This window comes from Myxocyprinus asiaticus, chromosome 11, assembly GCF_019703515.2.
Source record: "Myxocyprinus asiaticus isolate MX2 ecotype Aquarium Trade chromosome 11, UBuf_Myxa_2, whole genome shotgun sequence".
Lineage (NCBI taxonomy): Eukaryota > Metazoa > Chordata > Actinopteri > Cypriniformes > Catostomidae > Myxocyprinus > Myxocyprinus asiaticus.
This window is the reverse complement of record NC_059354.1, coordinates 3712741-3730495: the sequence shown is the minus strand read 5'-3', so window position 1 is coordinate 3730495 and position 17755 is coordinate 3712741. Positions and strand designations below refer to the sequence as shown.

At 37.5% G+C, this 17755-nt stretch overlaps 2 protein-coding genes across 5 annotated transcripts in view; both read right to left on the bottom strand.

Annotated features, from left to right (window-relative positions):
* LOC127448348 (cyclic AMP-dependent transcription factor ATF-2-like) overlaps positions 1 to 2046 on the bottom strand; it is a 48333-nt gene extending 46287 nt beyond the window's left edge. For all 4 annotated transcript variants that reach the window (XM_051710801.1, XM_051710802.1, XM_051710803.1 and 1 more), the window contains exons 1-2: positions 2009 to 2046; positions 1102 to 1171 (exon numbers count right to left, since the gene is read on the bottom strand). In XM_051710801.1, coding sequence (XP_051566761.1) covers positions 1102 to 1149 — 48 coding nt within the window. In that variant the 5' untranslated portion in view covers positions 1150 to 1171; positions 2009 to 2046. The remainder of the gene's footprint in view (positions 1 to 1101; positions 1172 to 2008) is intronic.
* A 924-nt stretch (positions 2047 to 2970) lies between these two features.
* LOC127448366 (ATP synthase F(0) complex subunit C3, mitochondrial-like) lies at positions 2971 to 8331 on the bottom strand. Its single transcript, XM_051710835.1, has 5 exons — positions 8271 to 8331; positions 8007 to 8082; positions 6993 to 7067; positions 3777 to 3967; positions 2971 to 3566 (listed from the first exon to the last, which is right to left on the bottom strand). The coding sequence occupies exons 2-5, from the start codon at positions 8043 to 8045 to the stop codon at positions 3452 to 3454; spliced, it is 420 nt and encodes a 139-aa protein (XP_051566795.1). The 5' UTR covers positions 8046 to 8082; positions 8271 to 8331; the 3' UTR covers positions 2971 to 3451.
* Positions 8332 to 17755: the final 9424 nt, after the last annotated feature.

The window sequence follows — 17755 nt, the reverse complement described above, 5'->3', positions numbered from 1 at the left end:
CATCATACCACTCAGGAAGGAGATACATTCTGTCTCTTAGAGATGAACGTAGTTTGGTGCGAAAAGTGCAAATCAATCCCAGAACAACAGCAATGGACCTTGTGAAGATGCTGGAGGAAACAGGTAGACAAGTATCTATATCTACAGTAAAATAGGTCCTATATCAACATAACCTGAAAGGTTGCTCACCAAGGAAGAAGCCAATGCTCCAAAACGGCCATAAAAAAGCCAGAATACAGTTTGCGAGTGCACATGGAGACAAAGATCTTACTTTTTGGAAAAATGTCCTCTGGTCAGATGAAACAAAAATTGAACTCTTTGGCCATAATGTCCATCGATATGTTTGAAGGCAAGCCGAAGAACACCATCCCAACCGTGAAGCATGGGGGAGGCAGCAGCATGTTGTGTGGGTGCTTTGCTGCAGGAGGGACTGGTGCACTTCACAAAACAGATGGCATCATGAGGAAGGAAAATAATGTGGATATATTGAAGCAACATCTCAAGACATCAGCCAGGAAGTAAAGCTCGGTCACAAATGTTCTTCCAAATGGACAAGACCCCAAGCATAAGTTGTGGCAAAATGGCTTAAGGACAACAAAGTCAAGGTATTGGAGTGACCATCACAAAGCCCTGACCTCAATACGATAGAAAATTTGTGGGCAGAACTGAAAAAGTGTGTGTGAGCAAGGAGGCCTACAAACCTGACTCAGTTACATCAGTTCTGTCTGGAGGAATGGGCCAAAATTCCAGTAACCTATTGTGAGAAGTTTATGGAAGGCTACCAAAAACGTTGACCCAAGTTAAACAATTTAAAGGCAATGCTGCCAAATACTAACAAATTGTATGTAAACTTCTGACCCACTGGGAATGTGATGAGAGAAATAAAAGCTGAAATAAATCAACCTCTCTACTATTATTCTGACATTTCACATTCTTAAAATAAAGTAGTGATCCTAACTGACCTAAGACAGGAAATGCTTTCTACGATTAAATGTCAGGAATTGTAAAAAACTGAGTTTAAATGTATTTGGCTAAGGTGTATGTAAACTTCTGACAACAACTGTATATGAGTGCTTCAAGTGTTTAGCAGTGATCACATGCCTGTCCGCAGCCAGGAGCAGTGCAGAGAAACGGTTTATCATCACTCATATTCACAGCTTCAGTCTGCCACCTAAAATATTTGGAAAAAAGAAGTCAAACCAAACATGCAACTTTTAGATCATTTAACAACAATGTACTGACTCAATGCAACCAAAACACAAACACGAGATTTATATAAAGACATTATGCAGTAATCAACATCTAAAACCATGTGCAACAATGAATATTAGTCTTCTAATCCTGATGGACTTGCTTTGTGTCAGACCATGCTGTCACAGCAAGTGGATGTTTGACAGGACATGGATGTGAATTTTAAGGATGCTCTTAAGATCAAATGTAGGATGAAATACAGCACACATCACTCTATATGTAACACAAACCCCTCTCAGAGGTGTCCACATGTTCATTAAACTACTCCGTTACTCATATACATTAGTGAAGTGTGGTCTAATGATCAGGCTGATACTCACTCGGATTACAACTCTGACCATAGTCACTTTCTGCTTTAAATCCCACTTAAGACTATACATTTGTATTTTCACAGAGCTAAACCCAAAGCGCCAGGGTCTCTCACCACAAACCCGAATTCCTTTAGTTTATAAGGCTATTTCCAGTGACAACTGGACTATATCAATACTAAACAGCTTGTTTACATCGCTCTCAGCAGGCTAATCAATGCTTGCGCCGTTAGCCTCATCTCCCATTCATTTAAATGAAATCTAAGCTAGCTGTTAGCATGCTATATACCCGTCGCCATATTAATAACAAAGCAACACCGACAAGCTATTAACATATCATAAATCTGTGTTTAATATGCCGAGTCTTCCTTTCGCCAAACGGATACTTCTTTTTTTTTTTTTTAACTCGCGTTTGTTTTTAAAAACGGTGTATTGATGCGCTCACTCACCCGCTGGCTGAACCCAAGAGCCCACAATTAATGGCAACTCTCGCGAGAGCTGAAAACTCTGCTAAACTCTTAAGAGCCAAAGCCCATTAATGCCAACTCTCGCGAGACATTGAAACTCCGCTTGACCAGCTTTGTACCCAGAGCCAAGCCCTTTAAAACATAGTCTCGCGAGTTTGTGATTTTTCTATACAAAGTGTTTGTGTATGTTTTTAAAATTGTGGCGCTATTAGTCATAGATTTCGATAACCTTTGACATTTCGCTTGAGCAAAAACACCGTGTTTACTGTAGTTCTCTTCTGTTTTTGGTTCATTCAGAGTTAAACAAAATCGACAGCATCTTCCACAAAAAATAATTTCGACACGTCCCTCCAAAAATCTGGGTTACCGCGAAGTACGTACAACGGGAGTGAATTTGGACACATTACACGGAACAACAATGGGAGTGAATGGGGCCAGTTTTTGGAGGGTTAAAAGTCAAATTATGAGCTGTATCCGTTCTACTGTTGCACAGTGCTGCTTCTTGGCAAACACATTTAAGAAATTCTGAATTACAAACTAATAAACATGGCTTTAAATGTTTTCAAATTAAGTTTACTCACTAAAATGTGAACTATGTTTTTGATGGGTGAAAAAGCTATGAAAAATGCGTTTCTAAATTCTCCAGAGCAAAACCTGTGCCTCTTGCCAGAAAAGCAAATCATAATGACAACCAGGATGCAATTTGGTGTTTAATTCAAAGTCATCCTTTCATTATCAACCATTTTATTGCCATCATACATGCATGTGCTTGCAAAGTGAAAAAAAAAAAAAAAAATGTTACCCAGAGGTAACACAGGGCAGGCCAAGCATAGAGGCGTCTTTGGTGGCTTTTACAGAAGTTCAATAACTTCGCATGTTGGTACGCCACTACACACGACTGCTGAATGTAGCTGCGTGTGAAGAAAAGTCAAATACACCACAAAGACTGTGTAACTGTGATCTAAATTTAATGCAATTTACAAAAGCAATTAAGGTTTTTGAACTGGCTTTCAACTGCTATATATTTACAGTCATACTATTGACCATACTATCTGAGTGGACCCTTACAGTCTGCACACACACACACACACAAAGCATTACATTTCTCCAATTCTGATGTACAGAAAGTGCAATCAAGTTCTATAGTTCCATGGTGAATTTCAGGTCGATGTTCCAGCAGCACCATTGGAGCTGTTGCCTTTCTCATTCAATGGGCATGAACGTGATTCAAGGTTTAAATAGTTAAACAATTCTTAATTGTTACATGATTTCTTCTTTTTAAAGAGTAGACTTAAAATTTGTAAAAAAAAAAAAAAAATTATATATATATATATATATAAAATCAACCAGCAGACATTTTGGTAGCAACAGCAAAAATATGTAGTCACAACTGTACCAAATGTGTTTACACAATTAGAAGTTTTTTTACATGGCGAACAGGATCAAGAAAGCAACCATCAAACAGAAGAGCCCCATAGCTTCAGACAGAGCGAAACCCAGGATGGCATAAGAGAAGAGCTGCTGCTTTAGAGATGGGTTCCTGCAAGATAAACAACAAAGCAAGACAAACCTCAGAGCGTTACTAAAAACACATTTACATGCAGAGACACTTGCAAACATCTTGACAAGTTAAATCTGTATGATTGTTTGAAGATTTCTTTGTAATGTTCCACCATAGAATTTATAGATTGACTAGCCAGGGGTGAAAAATATCCAACACTTACGCGTAAGAAATTTCAGAGCATGTTACCTGGCATAACCGATGATAAGGCTCCCGAACACGGTTCCGATTCCAGCACCGGATCCAGCCACTCCCACGGTGGCAGCTCCAGCACCGATGAACTTAGCAGCGGTGTCAATGTCGCGGCTTACGGCGCTGGTCTGGAAGCTTCTGAGGGCCACCTGAGTGAAGGGCGACTGGGACAGGACAGCAGCACCGACCTAAATGTGGAAAAGAGTACTGTCTTGACCTCTATACGACCCTGGTATGTTTCCCACCTGCCACCTACTTCAAACTGACCAGCCTTTACATTATATAAAAATTATATTATAAAAGAAGCATTACACTTGCAAAATGTTTTGTGCTTTCAATGCAGAAAAGATTTCAAAGAGTTTAAATCAGCATAGGCCTGAACAGCTCTACACCAATGAATTAAACTGACAATGACTATCCTGTTACTCTTAAAGGAATAGTTCACCCAAAAATGAAAATTTGCTGATAATTTACTCACCCTCAGGCCATCCAAGATGTATCTGAGTTTCTTTCTTCATCAGAACAGAATTTAAGATTTTTAGGATTTCATTTCAGGCCTCCTCCTCTAAACAATGCAAGTGAATGTACTCCATTTTATGATGGACCAAAATGCATATTTAGGGTGCATCAAAATAATCCACATGACTCCAGTCGACAAATAAAGTTCTTCTGAACCCAAACGATTGATTATTTTTAGAAAACAATATTTATGATGAAAAAACAGTGAGATTCAACACAACAAAGTCGTCCGTCCAATGTGTGTTAACAGTACAGTGCATCCGGAAAGTATTCACAGCGCTTCACTTTTTCCACATTATGTTACAGCCTTATTCCAAAATGGATTAAATTCATTATTTACCTCAAAATTCTACAAACAATACCCCATAATGACAACGTGAAAGAAGTTTGTTTGAAATCTTTGCAAACGTATTAAAAAAAACACACAAAAACAAACACATGTACATAAGTATTCACAGCCTTTGCTCAATACTTTGTTGTTGAAGCACCTTTGGCACCAATTACAGCCTCAAGTCTTTTTGAGTGTGATGCTACAAGCTTGGCACACCTATTTTTGGGCAGTTTCTCCCATTCTTCTTTGCAGGACCTCTCAAGCTCCATCAGGTTGGATGGGGAGCGTCGGTGCACAGCCATTTTCAGATCTCTCCAGAGATGTTCAATCGGGTTCAAGTCTGGGCTCTGGCTGGGCCACTCAAGGACATTCACAGAGTTGTCCCGGAGCCACTCCTTTGTTATCTTGGCTGTGTGCTTAGGGTCGTTGTCCTGTTGGAAGATGAACCTTCACCCCAGTCTGAGGTCCAGAGCGCTCTGGTGCAGGTTTTCATCAAGGATGTCTCTGTACATTGCTGCATTCATCTTTCCCCTCGATCCTGACTAGTCTCCCAGTTCCTGCCGCTGAAAAACATCCCCACAGCATGATGCTGCCACCACCATGCTTCGCTGTAGGGATGGTATTAGCCAGGTGATGAGCGGTGCCTGGTTTCCTCCAGACATGAAGCTTGCCATTCAGGCCATAGAGTTCAATATTTGTTTCTCATGGTCTTAGAGTCCTTCAGGTGCCTTTTGGCAAACTCCAGGTGGGCTGTCGTGTGCCTTTTACTGAGGAGAGGCTTCCGTCTGGCCACTCCACCATACAGGCCTGATTGGTGGAGTGCTGCAGAGATGGTTGTTCTTCTGGAAGGTTCTCCTCTCTCCACAGAGAAATGCTGGAGCTCTGTCAGAGTGACCATCAGGTTCTTGGTCACCTCCCTGACTAAGGCCCTTCTCCCCCGATCGCTCAGTTTGGCCAGGCGGCCAGCTCTAGGAAGAGTCCTGGTGGTTCCAAACTTCTTCCATTTAGGGATGATGGAGGCCACTGTGCTCATTGGGACCTACAATGCTGCAGAAATTTTTCTGTACCCTTCCCCAGATCTGTGCCTTGATACAATCCTGTCTCGGAGGTCTACAGAAAATTCCTTGGACTTCATGGCTTGGTTTGTGCTCTGACATGCACTGTTAACTGTGGGACCTTATATAGACAGGTGTGGGCCTTTTCAAATCATGTCCAATCAACTGAATTTACCACAGGTGGACTCCAGTCAAGTTGTAGAAACATCAAGGATGATCAATGGAAACAGGATGCACCTGAGCTCAATTTTGAGTGTCATGGCAAAGGCTGTGAATACTTATGTACATGTGATTTTTTTTGTTTTTTATTTTTAATAAATTTGCAAAGGTTTCAAACAAACTTCTTTCACATTGTCATTATGGGGTATTGTTTGTAGAATTTTGAGGAAAATAATGAATTTAATACATTTTGGAATAAGGCTGTAACATAACAAAATGTGGAAAAAGTGACGCACTGTGAATACTTTCTGGATGCACTGTATATAAAAAAACAAAAACAGTACAGACGCACACAAAAGCATTCTTGAACAGCCCCAATACTTGAAAAACTGACCCAAACCAGAGACTATTTAGCAGAATTGAGACAATTCTATTTAAATTAATAGGAGAAATTGGAACACCTAAACAAGAAGCTCTAGCGCCTGACGGATGTAGAAAGGAAGTCCCGCCTTACAGGTAAAATACTAGAGCCAATCACCTTTTAGATACAGACATCGCCTGTAAATCAACTCGAGAACGGAAAACAAGCCAGGAAAATTGCGTGTTTTAATGTAATCTGATGTAAAAAAAGCATAGTTTATGATTCCAAAATTATCAAATTTTATTGCTGATTTGAAATATGCTCTTAGATCGTAATCTTGACCAACCATTTTGGAGATTTGGTCTTTCTCCATTCAAGCAGATAGGAGCTGCATTGTCATGACTGGAAATAGCCTCCCGAGAGCGTTCCAAAGATGGCCGACAGTGGACTAACTTGCTAGAAAGACTTTGCCCAAACCCAGCCGGAAAACCTGGCAGTTTGTCGGAATTCGCCGAGTTCAGGTCGGACCTCTATTGCACGTGTAGAATTACCGAATAGTGATTTCGGTATGAGTAGCGGCGCCTCGACCAGTTAACAATATAATTCCTGATATCCAAAATGAGCACTTTTTAACTAATGAAAAATATTTTGTTGATGTCCATAATTTATATCTGAACATAATTGTCAAAATGGCTTGCAATACAAAAAAAAAAGTGTGTAAAACATTTAAGAGCTCACAGAAATGAACTGAAATCCAAAAGGCAGTTTTCAGCCGGTCTGACACTCACCTCTGGTTTGACCTCAGGTCTAGACAGGACAGCAGCAGAAACTGGTCTGTACAGGGCGCGAGAGCTTGCACGCACCTAAAAATACAAAATAGCACTGGATTAAGTTATAGTAGTGTAAACTGAACTTCTGCCATAACTACCCTAACCCTATCTGTCATAATAGTGTTCAATGTCTTCTGACTAACAGACATTAGGGAAAGTCAAAAAAGTATGTACACTATGCTGTTGATAAGTGTTTTCCGCTAGGTTTAAGAACAGGCCTTTTTATTCCATTAAAACTCTTCACCATAATGATATTAAGTGAACAAAACCACCAAGTCAATATCCACAAAGTGGGCAACAAAACTTGATGCAACCAAGTGGATAACGCTCTGGATTCAAGGGCGTAGATTTGTCTTGAACATTAGGGGGTTGCAGCATGAAGCATTTACATGTTTCCATTGATCATGGTATAAATATTGGGGGGGGGGGGGGGCTGTACTTGCTTGTTTTGATTATTACAAAGGTTACAGGTTCAAATCCCACAAGACAATGACCATAAAATTGTGCCCTTGATAAACACAAGCCTCACCTCAGTTTACTCCGGAGGCACTGACCCTTTAGCTCAAAACAAGTGTACTGTGAGTCGCTTTTAATGAAAGTGCACAGTAAAAATGACAACTTAAATATGAGGCAGCACCTGCCTAATAGAGAATGATTCATTAAGCATGAACTGCATGACCAGCTACATCCCTTGCAATAGCACTCAGTCAATGCACAAGACAAACGCAAACCAGATTAATGACTGATTAACAAGCAAAACCTTCGACCTAAACTTACAACTTTGAAACTGAAGCAAAAGGTCAAAGGTAATCTATATATTCTGCACGTGACATTTCATGTGAACCCTTTAAACTCCGTTGAGAAATGAATGAAAAACTGATGTCAAGTTCAGCCTGCAGGCCCGTGCAGAATAGCTTTCACGAACACAGACAGTTCAGCAGACAGACAGTTTATGAAGTTAAGCTCACTCACCAGGGCGGGTGTGGAGACGAACTTTGCGCAGGTGAACATTTTGAGCTTTAGGTTCTTTTGATCGGCCCGGGACTTTCTGCAAAGACAAATTATAAGGTCAGAGAGGATTTATATGGAGAGCTTCAAAAATACGGCTCTCTTGAAGAGGAAAATAACTCTAACAACACCACTCCCATTCAAACCGCCGCGGTGTGTTGTTAAAAACAGCGGATGAATGTAGATTGGTATGTTCAGCGTGAAATCTGTCAGTACTGGTTCACTCACCGAAAGCAGAGGTCGAACCGCCGGAGATACTACGCATGCGCACTACTGATGTGCATGTGACGTCAACAAGGTCGCTTCATTCGAGCTTTATTGAAATGTGCTTTGGTACAAGAGCAGAAAACCAAAAATTATTATTATTATTATTATTTTATTATTCTGCTTTGGCGTGATAATAAATACATCAATATGAATAATAATATGTTTCACTCTGTAATCTTGCTTAAAGGAGACTTGGCCAAAGGCTAATGGCATCAAAATGACCTTATATTATGAACTTTTCATATTAAGAACTTTCTAGTTTCTCTTTTTTTTTTTTTTTTTTTTTTTTTTTTTTTAAATAGTGTATTTAATCTTTTTTATTCTAAAACCAATACCAGTTTGCTAAAATTGAATGTTCTCCTACCTTTTTTATTTAAAGACATTTTTGATAAATGAAGTTAATAGACTCATCAAAAAGACTAAAATAAAAATAAAAAATGTAAAGAGTGACTTTTATTTCTTTGTTTATTTTTTTAAATTAATTTAATATTTATTTATTAATGTATTCACATTACATTACACACACACACATGCACACACACACATTAAGAAAATTACACTTTATCCAAAACCAGTTTGATATTATTTGAGATTTTAGAAATGAAGGTAATATACACAATCAAAAGCAATAACATTAAAAAACTTTACTACTATATTTTTTTTATATATTGTTTTAGACCTTTCCGTATTGAGATTTTTTTCTTTTTAATTTGTATTTATTCATTTACTTATGCCTTAATTCCAACAATAACAGAAATCACAATGAAGGTTTTGACATGAAAAAAGACATTAAAACCAGTATGATAATATGAAATGTTCTCATGCATTTTTGTATTTGAGGAGATTTTCAGACATGAAAAAATGAATTAAAATATATATAAAAAATATTAAAAACACAACAAAAAAGGTGAATTATCTTCAAAGAAACTGTTTAGGCATAAGGTTTTGTGTATGTTTTAAAGAATTTTAAAATCTATAGGCTATAATAATATACATGTTTAACTTCATTTATCCACCTTATTTTGCAGCACGGAAGTAAGCAGCGGCTGCATTTCCAGCGAATGTGAGAAAGTTCCGCTGGCATTGACCGCAGTGTAAATAACTAGTAATAATACCAGAATTTAGTGATCTGGGCTTGTAAACTATCACACAACCACAGGATGTACAGCAGAATTATGTGCCAATATCGGTTAACTTTCTAAAGTCAGCATTTATAGTAAAAGAGTAAAAAAATAATTCACTTGTTGCTGTGTGTTGTTGTATTGAAGAAACGGTAATAAAATCTGCTTCTTTCTTTACCGAGATCGTGATGATGCAGTCTTTCTTGTCTCCATGTAAACCTCCGTTTATATGTACCTGCATAACCTCCGATGATGCCTTTATTTGTTTATTTCCAAAAGCGATGTTTTATAAGTCATGCTGAATGCGAGATCTGCGTGTCTGTTTACTATACACCACTAAGAAAGAGCGAATGCTCTCTGATAAGAACGGAGAGTAAAATGCATTTATTATTTTGCCAAGATGAAACAAGATGCAGTTTTGGTGCAAAGAAAGTTGAAGCAGCATTTTCCTGGCAGCTTTCTCTTCTCTGCTGGTTGTGTAAAGTTTGTGGTGGACTGTCCTGTCAGCACCTGATCTCTCATTCATTCTGCCTGTGCAACAATTTGTGATTAAACAATGACAAAATGCAATAAACGGTAAAACCACTGAGTTTATGAAAATCGTAATTAATGATAATAATATGTCGACATTTATTGCCAGCATGTAATATAAAGCAGCATAATGTAGTATTTTTGTATAGCTAAAATAGCTGGAAGTGGCTTATACCAGAAGTGGTCCACATTCAAGGCTGATAATGGCGGCGCCCTAGTTCTGCTGAAAAATAAGGTGGAGCACCTTCTGTATAATGCTTTACAAAAATTTTTTTTACAATAAAAGCTATCCTCCTTTTTCCTCAACACGGAAGTGTTCCACGATTCGAGTGTTTTCACTTGCATCAGCGTATATTCTTAGCGGGTAATGTAATGTTTAAGGTATCACATTTGTAAAATTGTCAAAAAATATGTGCCAATACTTCCCGGAGTCGAGATGACCATTTTTATTAACAGTCCCACACCTGAGTGTGTAGATGACATGAAGTGATGGTCCGAGGTTAGTTACGTTGATATCATTAATTACTTTGAGTTGTTATGACAACAATGGCACGGTTAAAAAGTTGAGCCTGAAATTCATTTTTACACCAAGTAACACTTCAACGGTTGTTGTTCTTCTCTGGATCGCTCATTTTGGCAGTTTTTACTTGGCATCTCGAGACCAGAAATACAAAACAGGCAATTAGAATCATCATGGCAGCGCCCAGTGGTTGCTCAGGAAAACTGTGGATAACAGACTAACAAAATGGTGAAAGCAAAAATCAAATTTTTTTTTTTTTTTTTTTGTCACACACAAGTGTGTGTGTTTAGTCTACAGTGACTGACAGCCTAAGAAAGCATGATTGTGAATTCCACATAAAATGTTTGTGTGTTTCCAGTGAGCTACCTCTTTAAGTAACACTGACCTAATTTAATTTGCCTTTAGTAAGATTATACAAATGTAAATCAAAATCAATTAATCATTCAGAATATACATCGCTGTGTAATTGATAAAGATAATAATTCTATAATCTGACCCAAACCTACTTGTATGTACAGCACATAGACTACCATGCAACTTTCCCTTAAGCATTAAAAATTCCCCTGCATGCCTCTGCTCTCATGCCTTCTTTTGTCTCTGTTCTCAGTCTCAGAGTCAGAGGTATGATGTAAGTAATGCTCTCCTGGAGGGCTCGTTGCTGAGCGTCTGGTTAAAGTTGTACATTTTCAGATACAGTATTTTTCTAGTTGAGGGTGATGAATGGCTTGTGGGTTCTGTGGGGTGTGTGGAGGTTCAGGTAATGAGTGCAGTGAGTGTTGATGAGCTGAAATACTGCTGTAATCCACTGCTGGAGTCTCAGGTGTCAGCACAGGTGAGAGGCACTCAATCTCACCACACTCACACAGAATCACACCTACCGAGGTGCCTCAATGCAAAATAACACATATTTGCAGGTAATATACTGTATGCAGTATAATACACACGCACACATGCACACACGCACGCACACACACACACATTTTGGTACTCCTATTATTACAATGAGTCTTTATACTGTACAAACTATACTGTATATTCTATACTGTACATCGTTTAGTATGTTTTTTAGCCATTTGAATGACAGGGACACTAGGAGTGTCCTCATAAACCACATTTATAGCATAATACCCTCGTTTTTTATTACTAGTGTGTAACCTAAGAAAAATGTCCTTGTAAACCACAAAAACCAACTCTCTCACACACACACACACACAATTTCAGTATTTTAATGTTTGTTTAGCTTCTCCGTTGTTAAACTGTGATGTTGACATGATGTTAGATTTCAAGTTTACCTAAGTGAGAAGAATATTTAATATTGTTTTATTCCAGCTAACTTAAAATGCTCATTTTCACAGTTTTTTAATCAAAGCTTACCTTTACAAACCATTCAACATCTCTCTAAAATAAGCTACACTGATCAAAATAATGATCAATTTTACTATAAATTGAATGTTTTTTTTTTTTTTTGTTTTTGGTAGTGCATGGTTGCATGGATATTATTTATCTGCAACTGACATATATAAAGGTGTCGAACCTATGTAATATGTTTTTAGTTATTACACCTCAATTATATTAGGCTAAGTGAGTAAAGCAAGCCAGATCTAATCACATTCAGTCTACATATTTAATGCACACGAATGATACTTCTCATTCATTTTTTAAGTTATAACCATTGTGTTTTTAAATAGAAACAACTGATAAATATGACTATTTATCTGTATTATATTGGGACGCAAGAGCCCATGGCCACTCCTCCAAACACAGCTCACATCTTAATATTTCAAACTGACTTTAAAGAATTGATATTATTAAAAACACAGATAATACATTTAAAAAAAAATATTATTAAAAAGTACCTTTAAAAACATATAATTTCAAATTAATTAAAAGAGCTAAAGTTGATAACATACTAAGGACCAAATTATTATTTTTTTTCAGTGTATTAGTGGCAGACCATTAATGTATTTTATTAGAGTAAAGTACTATTATCTCAGTGTTTTCTGTAGAATCATGAGGATTGTTGTTCTGAAGACGCTCCCTGGGTCCCCTTTCCACCAGAGGGGGTCAGTGAGCCTCCAGTGCCCCACTGTTCCCCTAGTGAACACACCAGTCAATTAAGGCTAAGGAATAGCATCCTACCATATGTATGCACAGTATGCAAATTGTTTGTACTTACCTGGATGACTAACTACATTGGCCAAAATGTACTGTGTAAAATACCGTATTGCACAATGCAGTGTGCTTGACTTGACTGTCCATTTCAAGTGTGGAGCAGAGAAACATCAAACATTCAGCTCTTTCTTGACTCATTTATTCACATAATCAGAGTTAGGTGTAATGCATTACTAAGTAATTAATTACTGTAATTAAATTACTTTTTCATTGAAAAAAGTAAAGAGATTACTCTTAATTTTTCAGTAATTTAATTACAGTTACTTCTGATGTAATTGTGTTAAATACTTTATAGGCTATAGAGAATTCTATATAAAACAATAGTGAATTTAACATCAAAATTTAACGTCTAATGTTAAAATGTTTTTTAATTTAACGGTTAGGTTTAGGCATAACGGTGGGGTCGGGCGCATTCCAAAATGTGTAATGTAAATTTAAATTATTGTTATTAAATCTACCCAACCCCATCCCTAAACCTAACCAGTTATCAACAATGTTAAACATGGAACCTCATTCATGATTTTTATCGTTGATAATTGGTTAGGTTCAGGAGTGGGGTTGGGTTGGGTCAGGAGATCTAAAATAATCGACATGATCGTGTAATATAACCACACTAATATATTTATTGGTATAATAAAACATATTGCGGTTAAATGCGTAATATCTGAAGATGGGCAGTGATGCCTCCCTCTGCGTGCGTCAGATACAGACGCCAAAATGTGCTTTTGGCGTCTGTAGATTGACGCGATGGGCTCTTGCACATTCGGCAGTATTTGACGCCTCAGGAGTGAGAACGGGTTGGCCGACATTAATAACCTATGTACGTAAAGCTCAGTATGATTTAATGGTCATCAGAATTATTATATGATATATGCTGTGGATGAGCATGAAGAGCTGAAAAGTGTTTTTGCAGAGGACTTTAGGTAACTAGGACTTGTTAAAATCATTCTTTTGACATCAATGTGACAAGAAAAGTGACAGCACAAGTGAGTCAAGACATTACAGTCATGAATATAAAACAAAAAGTGACATAATCCCTCCTTTTATCACTATAATAGTTGATTTTTTGCTGCATTGTGATATAAATCATGAATTTGGACATTTTGCGTTTTTGATTAAAATAAGTATGGGTCAGTGTATTTATTAAGCATTTATAGCATGCAAGTTACAGTGTACACTATTTGGCAAGTATTGCATGAAAGTTTTTTTTTTATGCATGTTGCTATAACTGAATATAAATTATTTATAATGCATTTGTAAATGACTTATTTGAACCCGTTTAGAAACCCTTAACAAAAGTGTTAATTACTAATTTCATGCTTTTTTGTGTTTTCATTTTATTTTCATAATGTTTCATGTTTTTATTTTGTAACTATTTTGTTTATTATTGAAGACAGGAATGTGCCCACATAAATACAATAACGCAGGAAAAAATGCTTTATAAGGACGTCAAACAGATTAATCACCAGGGAACAATATATGGATGTTTAGTTGTCAAATTTGCTGTCCGTCACTCTCTTTCACTGTCAGTGAGATAATGTTTATTCTCTGTTTACCCTCTTTATCACCTTATTCTTCTTCTGTGTCTCTATTTTCAGTTCTTTATGATACTCTTAGCACTCCTACACCTCATTCTCATGCTCGTTGTCTCCTCGCTCCTCCTCCCTTCCCCCTTCAGTGAGTGGAACATCTTGAGTGGGTATATTTGCATGCGGCCCTCATCAGACGGCACACACTCACACACACATGAGCTGCTGATAAAAGGCATTGACCCCCTTAACCTTTATGAATTTGTGCCAGCAGCACATCCTGTCAGAAGAGTCAGTGAGCACCTATGGAGCAGTCTGCGTGTGTGTTGTGGAGTTGTTAGAGAGGAAAAAGGCTCGTGTGGGTTCTGGTCAACACCTCTGACAAGCTGTGAGAGGCATTCAGCACACTGACAGAAACACTCGCCCCTCACACACACATGCACACACACACACACACAAACACGGACGTGCTACATCAGTACATGCAGACAGACACGGCACATGCAGATAGGCCTACATGCTCCTTCATGCATTGCCTGCACGACTACAGACATTCAGAAAAATAGCAAGAGGTTAGAGAATATATATATTTTTTTAATTTCAAAGATTTATTCATTGGAAGGGTTTTGCTAATGCTAATGCTTAGCTGCTCTATACCTTTCCATGTATGAGAAATGTTTAACTTAATAATGTACTCTCTCTCTCTCTCTCTCTCTCTCTCTCTCTCTCTCTCTCTCTCTCTCTCTATATATATATATATATATACACACAATAAGTGACCACTTTATTAGGTACACCTGTACATCTACTTATTCAGGCAAATCAGCCAATCGTGTGGCAGCAGTGCAATGCATAAAATCATGCAGATAGACCTTATTCACGCTAGTGCAATGTGGCTGAGAGGGATAGATTCACAGGCTCTTAAACGGGCTGTACTGCAGTTTAAAGTGTTTTTGGATCACTCCGCGGACAAAATGTTGATAAAATATCTGTCCAAGATCATTCAGTATACAAAGAACTCCAGACAAAGATGGCACTAGTGTGAATAAGGTCTATACGGGTCGGAGCTTCGGTTAATGTTCACATCAACCATCAGAATGTGGAAAAAATTTGATCTCAGTGATTTGGAGCGTGGCATGATTGTTGGTGCCAGACGGGCTGGTTTGAGTATTTTTGTAACTGCTGATCTCCTGGGATTTTCATGTGCAACAGTCTGTAGAGTGTATAGACAATGGTGCGGAAAAAAAACAACCAGTGAGCTGCAGTTCTGTGGGCGAAAACTCCTTGTTGATGAGAGAGTTCAACGGAGAATGGCCAGACTGGTTTGAGCTGACAGAAAGGCTACGGTAACTCAGATAACCGCTCTGGACAATTGTAGTGGGTAGAATATAATCTCAGAATGATGTACTACAACAGCAGAAGACCAAGTTGGGTTTCCCTTCTGTCAGCCAAGAACAGAAATTTGAGGCTGCAGTGGGCACAGGTTCAGCAAACCTGGACAGTTGAAAACTGGAAAAACTTAGCCTGGTCTGATGAATTTCGATTCTGCTGAGGCACACAGATGGTAGAGTCAAAATGTGGCACCAACAGCATGAATCCATGGGTCCATCTTGCCTTGTGTCAATAGTCCAGGCTGGTGGTGGTGGTGTAATGGTGTGGGGAATGTTTATTATGTTTTAAGAATTTGTAAATTTTTATGTAATTGTATACACATATTTGAAGTATAAATAATATAGTATACATATATTTTTTAATATTATCATTGTCATTGTTATATAATTAATTCATTTTTTATACAATATAATATATGATAATACATAATATATTTAACTTAGCGGATCAGAGAAACTATAAGGAAATTTTAAGCCTGTCATATTTCAATTTTTAGCACACAGAATCAGTTTATCTATTCACTTAAGATTACATTTTTAAAATATATTTTATTGTCATTATATCATTTTTTTTCATACAATATAATGTATAATAATACACAATATATTTAAGTGTGTATGGGCAAAAATACACATGCCAGTTCTGCAGAATTTAGCTCTGACAAAACCTCCTTTTGGGGACATCTGGGGATGTCCTCACTTGTAAAAATGTCTTACAATTTTTTAAAAGGTTTTTTCTTTTCTAAAATTGTTTGTGTGTGTGTGTGTGGGTGGGTGTGTGGGTGGCTCAGCTGGCTCTTGTCTCAGGTTTTTGTGGTCTTAGTGGACATGATTCCTTCCTGTCTGAAGGTATTTAGATATCAAAAGGTCATTAGTATTCTCAAGATTGATTTTCTTAGCTGATCTATTACAGCACTGATCTGGGCTGCTTTACATATACAGGAGAATAATCTCACTCTCTTTTTCTTTCAAACAAATGCATTTAACAAACATCTATCTGTCTGTCTGTCTGTCCGTCCATCCGTCCGTCTATCATCTCATTTGAAGGTGTATGTTTTGATTGATGCAAACAGCACTCGTAAGCACCACATAACTATAAATCCACCGACACTCTCTTTATTCATTTTATTGGGAAATATATATATATATATATATATATATATATATATATATATATATATATATATATATATATATATATATTAACCTAGAAATGTAAATTAACTGTCATCAAGTCAAAAAAAAAATATTTACAGTAACATCACTGAATTAGCCTGAGTACTTCAGGCTACACCAACAAAACTAATGGGTTAAAAAAAAAGTGGAACTAGTCCCATAAGTTAACAATTGCAGGTTACCATTTTGTCCAGCGTGTGATGCATTATAAATCAGTGTAATCTACCTGAATTTCACCTCAGTGACACCAAACCTCTATAAGACAACCTACAGTCTCTTAAATGAACAGTCTCCACAACTCTGAGTAACAGCAAGAGAGACGAGTCTGTTTTCTTGTATATATATGAAAGATTCCCCTAGGAGCAATGAAATGTATTTTTGACTGGAAACTGGAAATACTCAGGTATAATAATAAGAATATTACAAAGTGAATCATCAAGTCGATCGATTTGCAGAATTCATTAAGTGAGAGTTTGCCCAGGTGAGAAGAGAAAATGACCTAGAATATGTTGTAACATGAACAGTGTTTGTGTGTGTGTGGTCTCTATTAAGTGTTATTGGAATCAAATGGGCTTCAAGGTGAAGAGAAAAACAGCCCATGGCTTGACTGGCTGTCCACACTTTCTTTTTTTCTATCTCTCCCTCTCTTTTTTCCAGCCTATCTACTATGCATTAAAGAAATAGTTCACCCCAAAAAATTTACTAACACTCTTACTGTTTTGAAAATCGTATGACTTTCTTTCTTCCGTGGAAAACAAAAAGTATATGTTTTGCAAAATATTCACCCTTCCATAGAATAAAAGCATACAGTGACCAGGGGTTGTCAAGCTCCAAAAATAACCAAAAGTCCATGTGACTTGTGTGCTTCATGCAAGCTTTGTGTCGGAAACAGACTGAAATGTAATCAATTTTTGCGAAATAATTTGTACATGGCTCGTTGTACATATCGCGGCAGTTTCCTGGTGAAATGAACACTAGAGGCGCTACAACAACAATGACTTTTATT

Excerpts from the sequence above, each read along its gene's own strand:
- LOC127448366 (XM_051710835.1), bottom strand. The coding sequence starts at position 8,045 with ATGTTCACCTGCGCAAAGTTCGTCTCCACACCCGCCCTG. Across the intron at positions 7,068-8,006 it reads TCGTCTCCACACCCGCCCTG|GTGCGTGCAAGCTCTCGCGC; the intron begins GTGAGTGAGCTT and ends TTGTATTTTTAG. Across the intron at positions 3,567-3,776 it reads CTTATCATCGGTTATGCCAG|GAACCCATCTCTAAAGCAGC; the intron begins GTAACATGCTCT and ends TTTATCTTGCAG.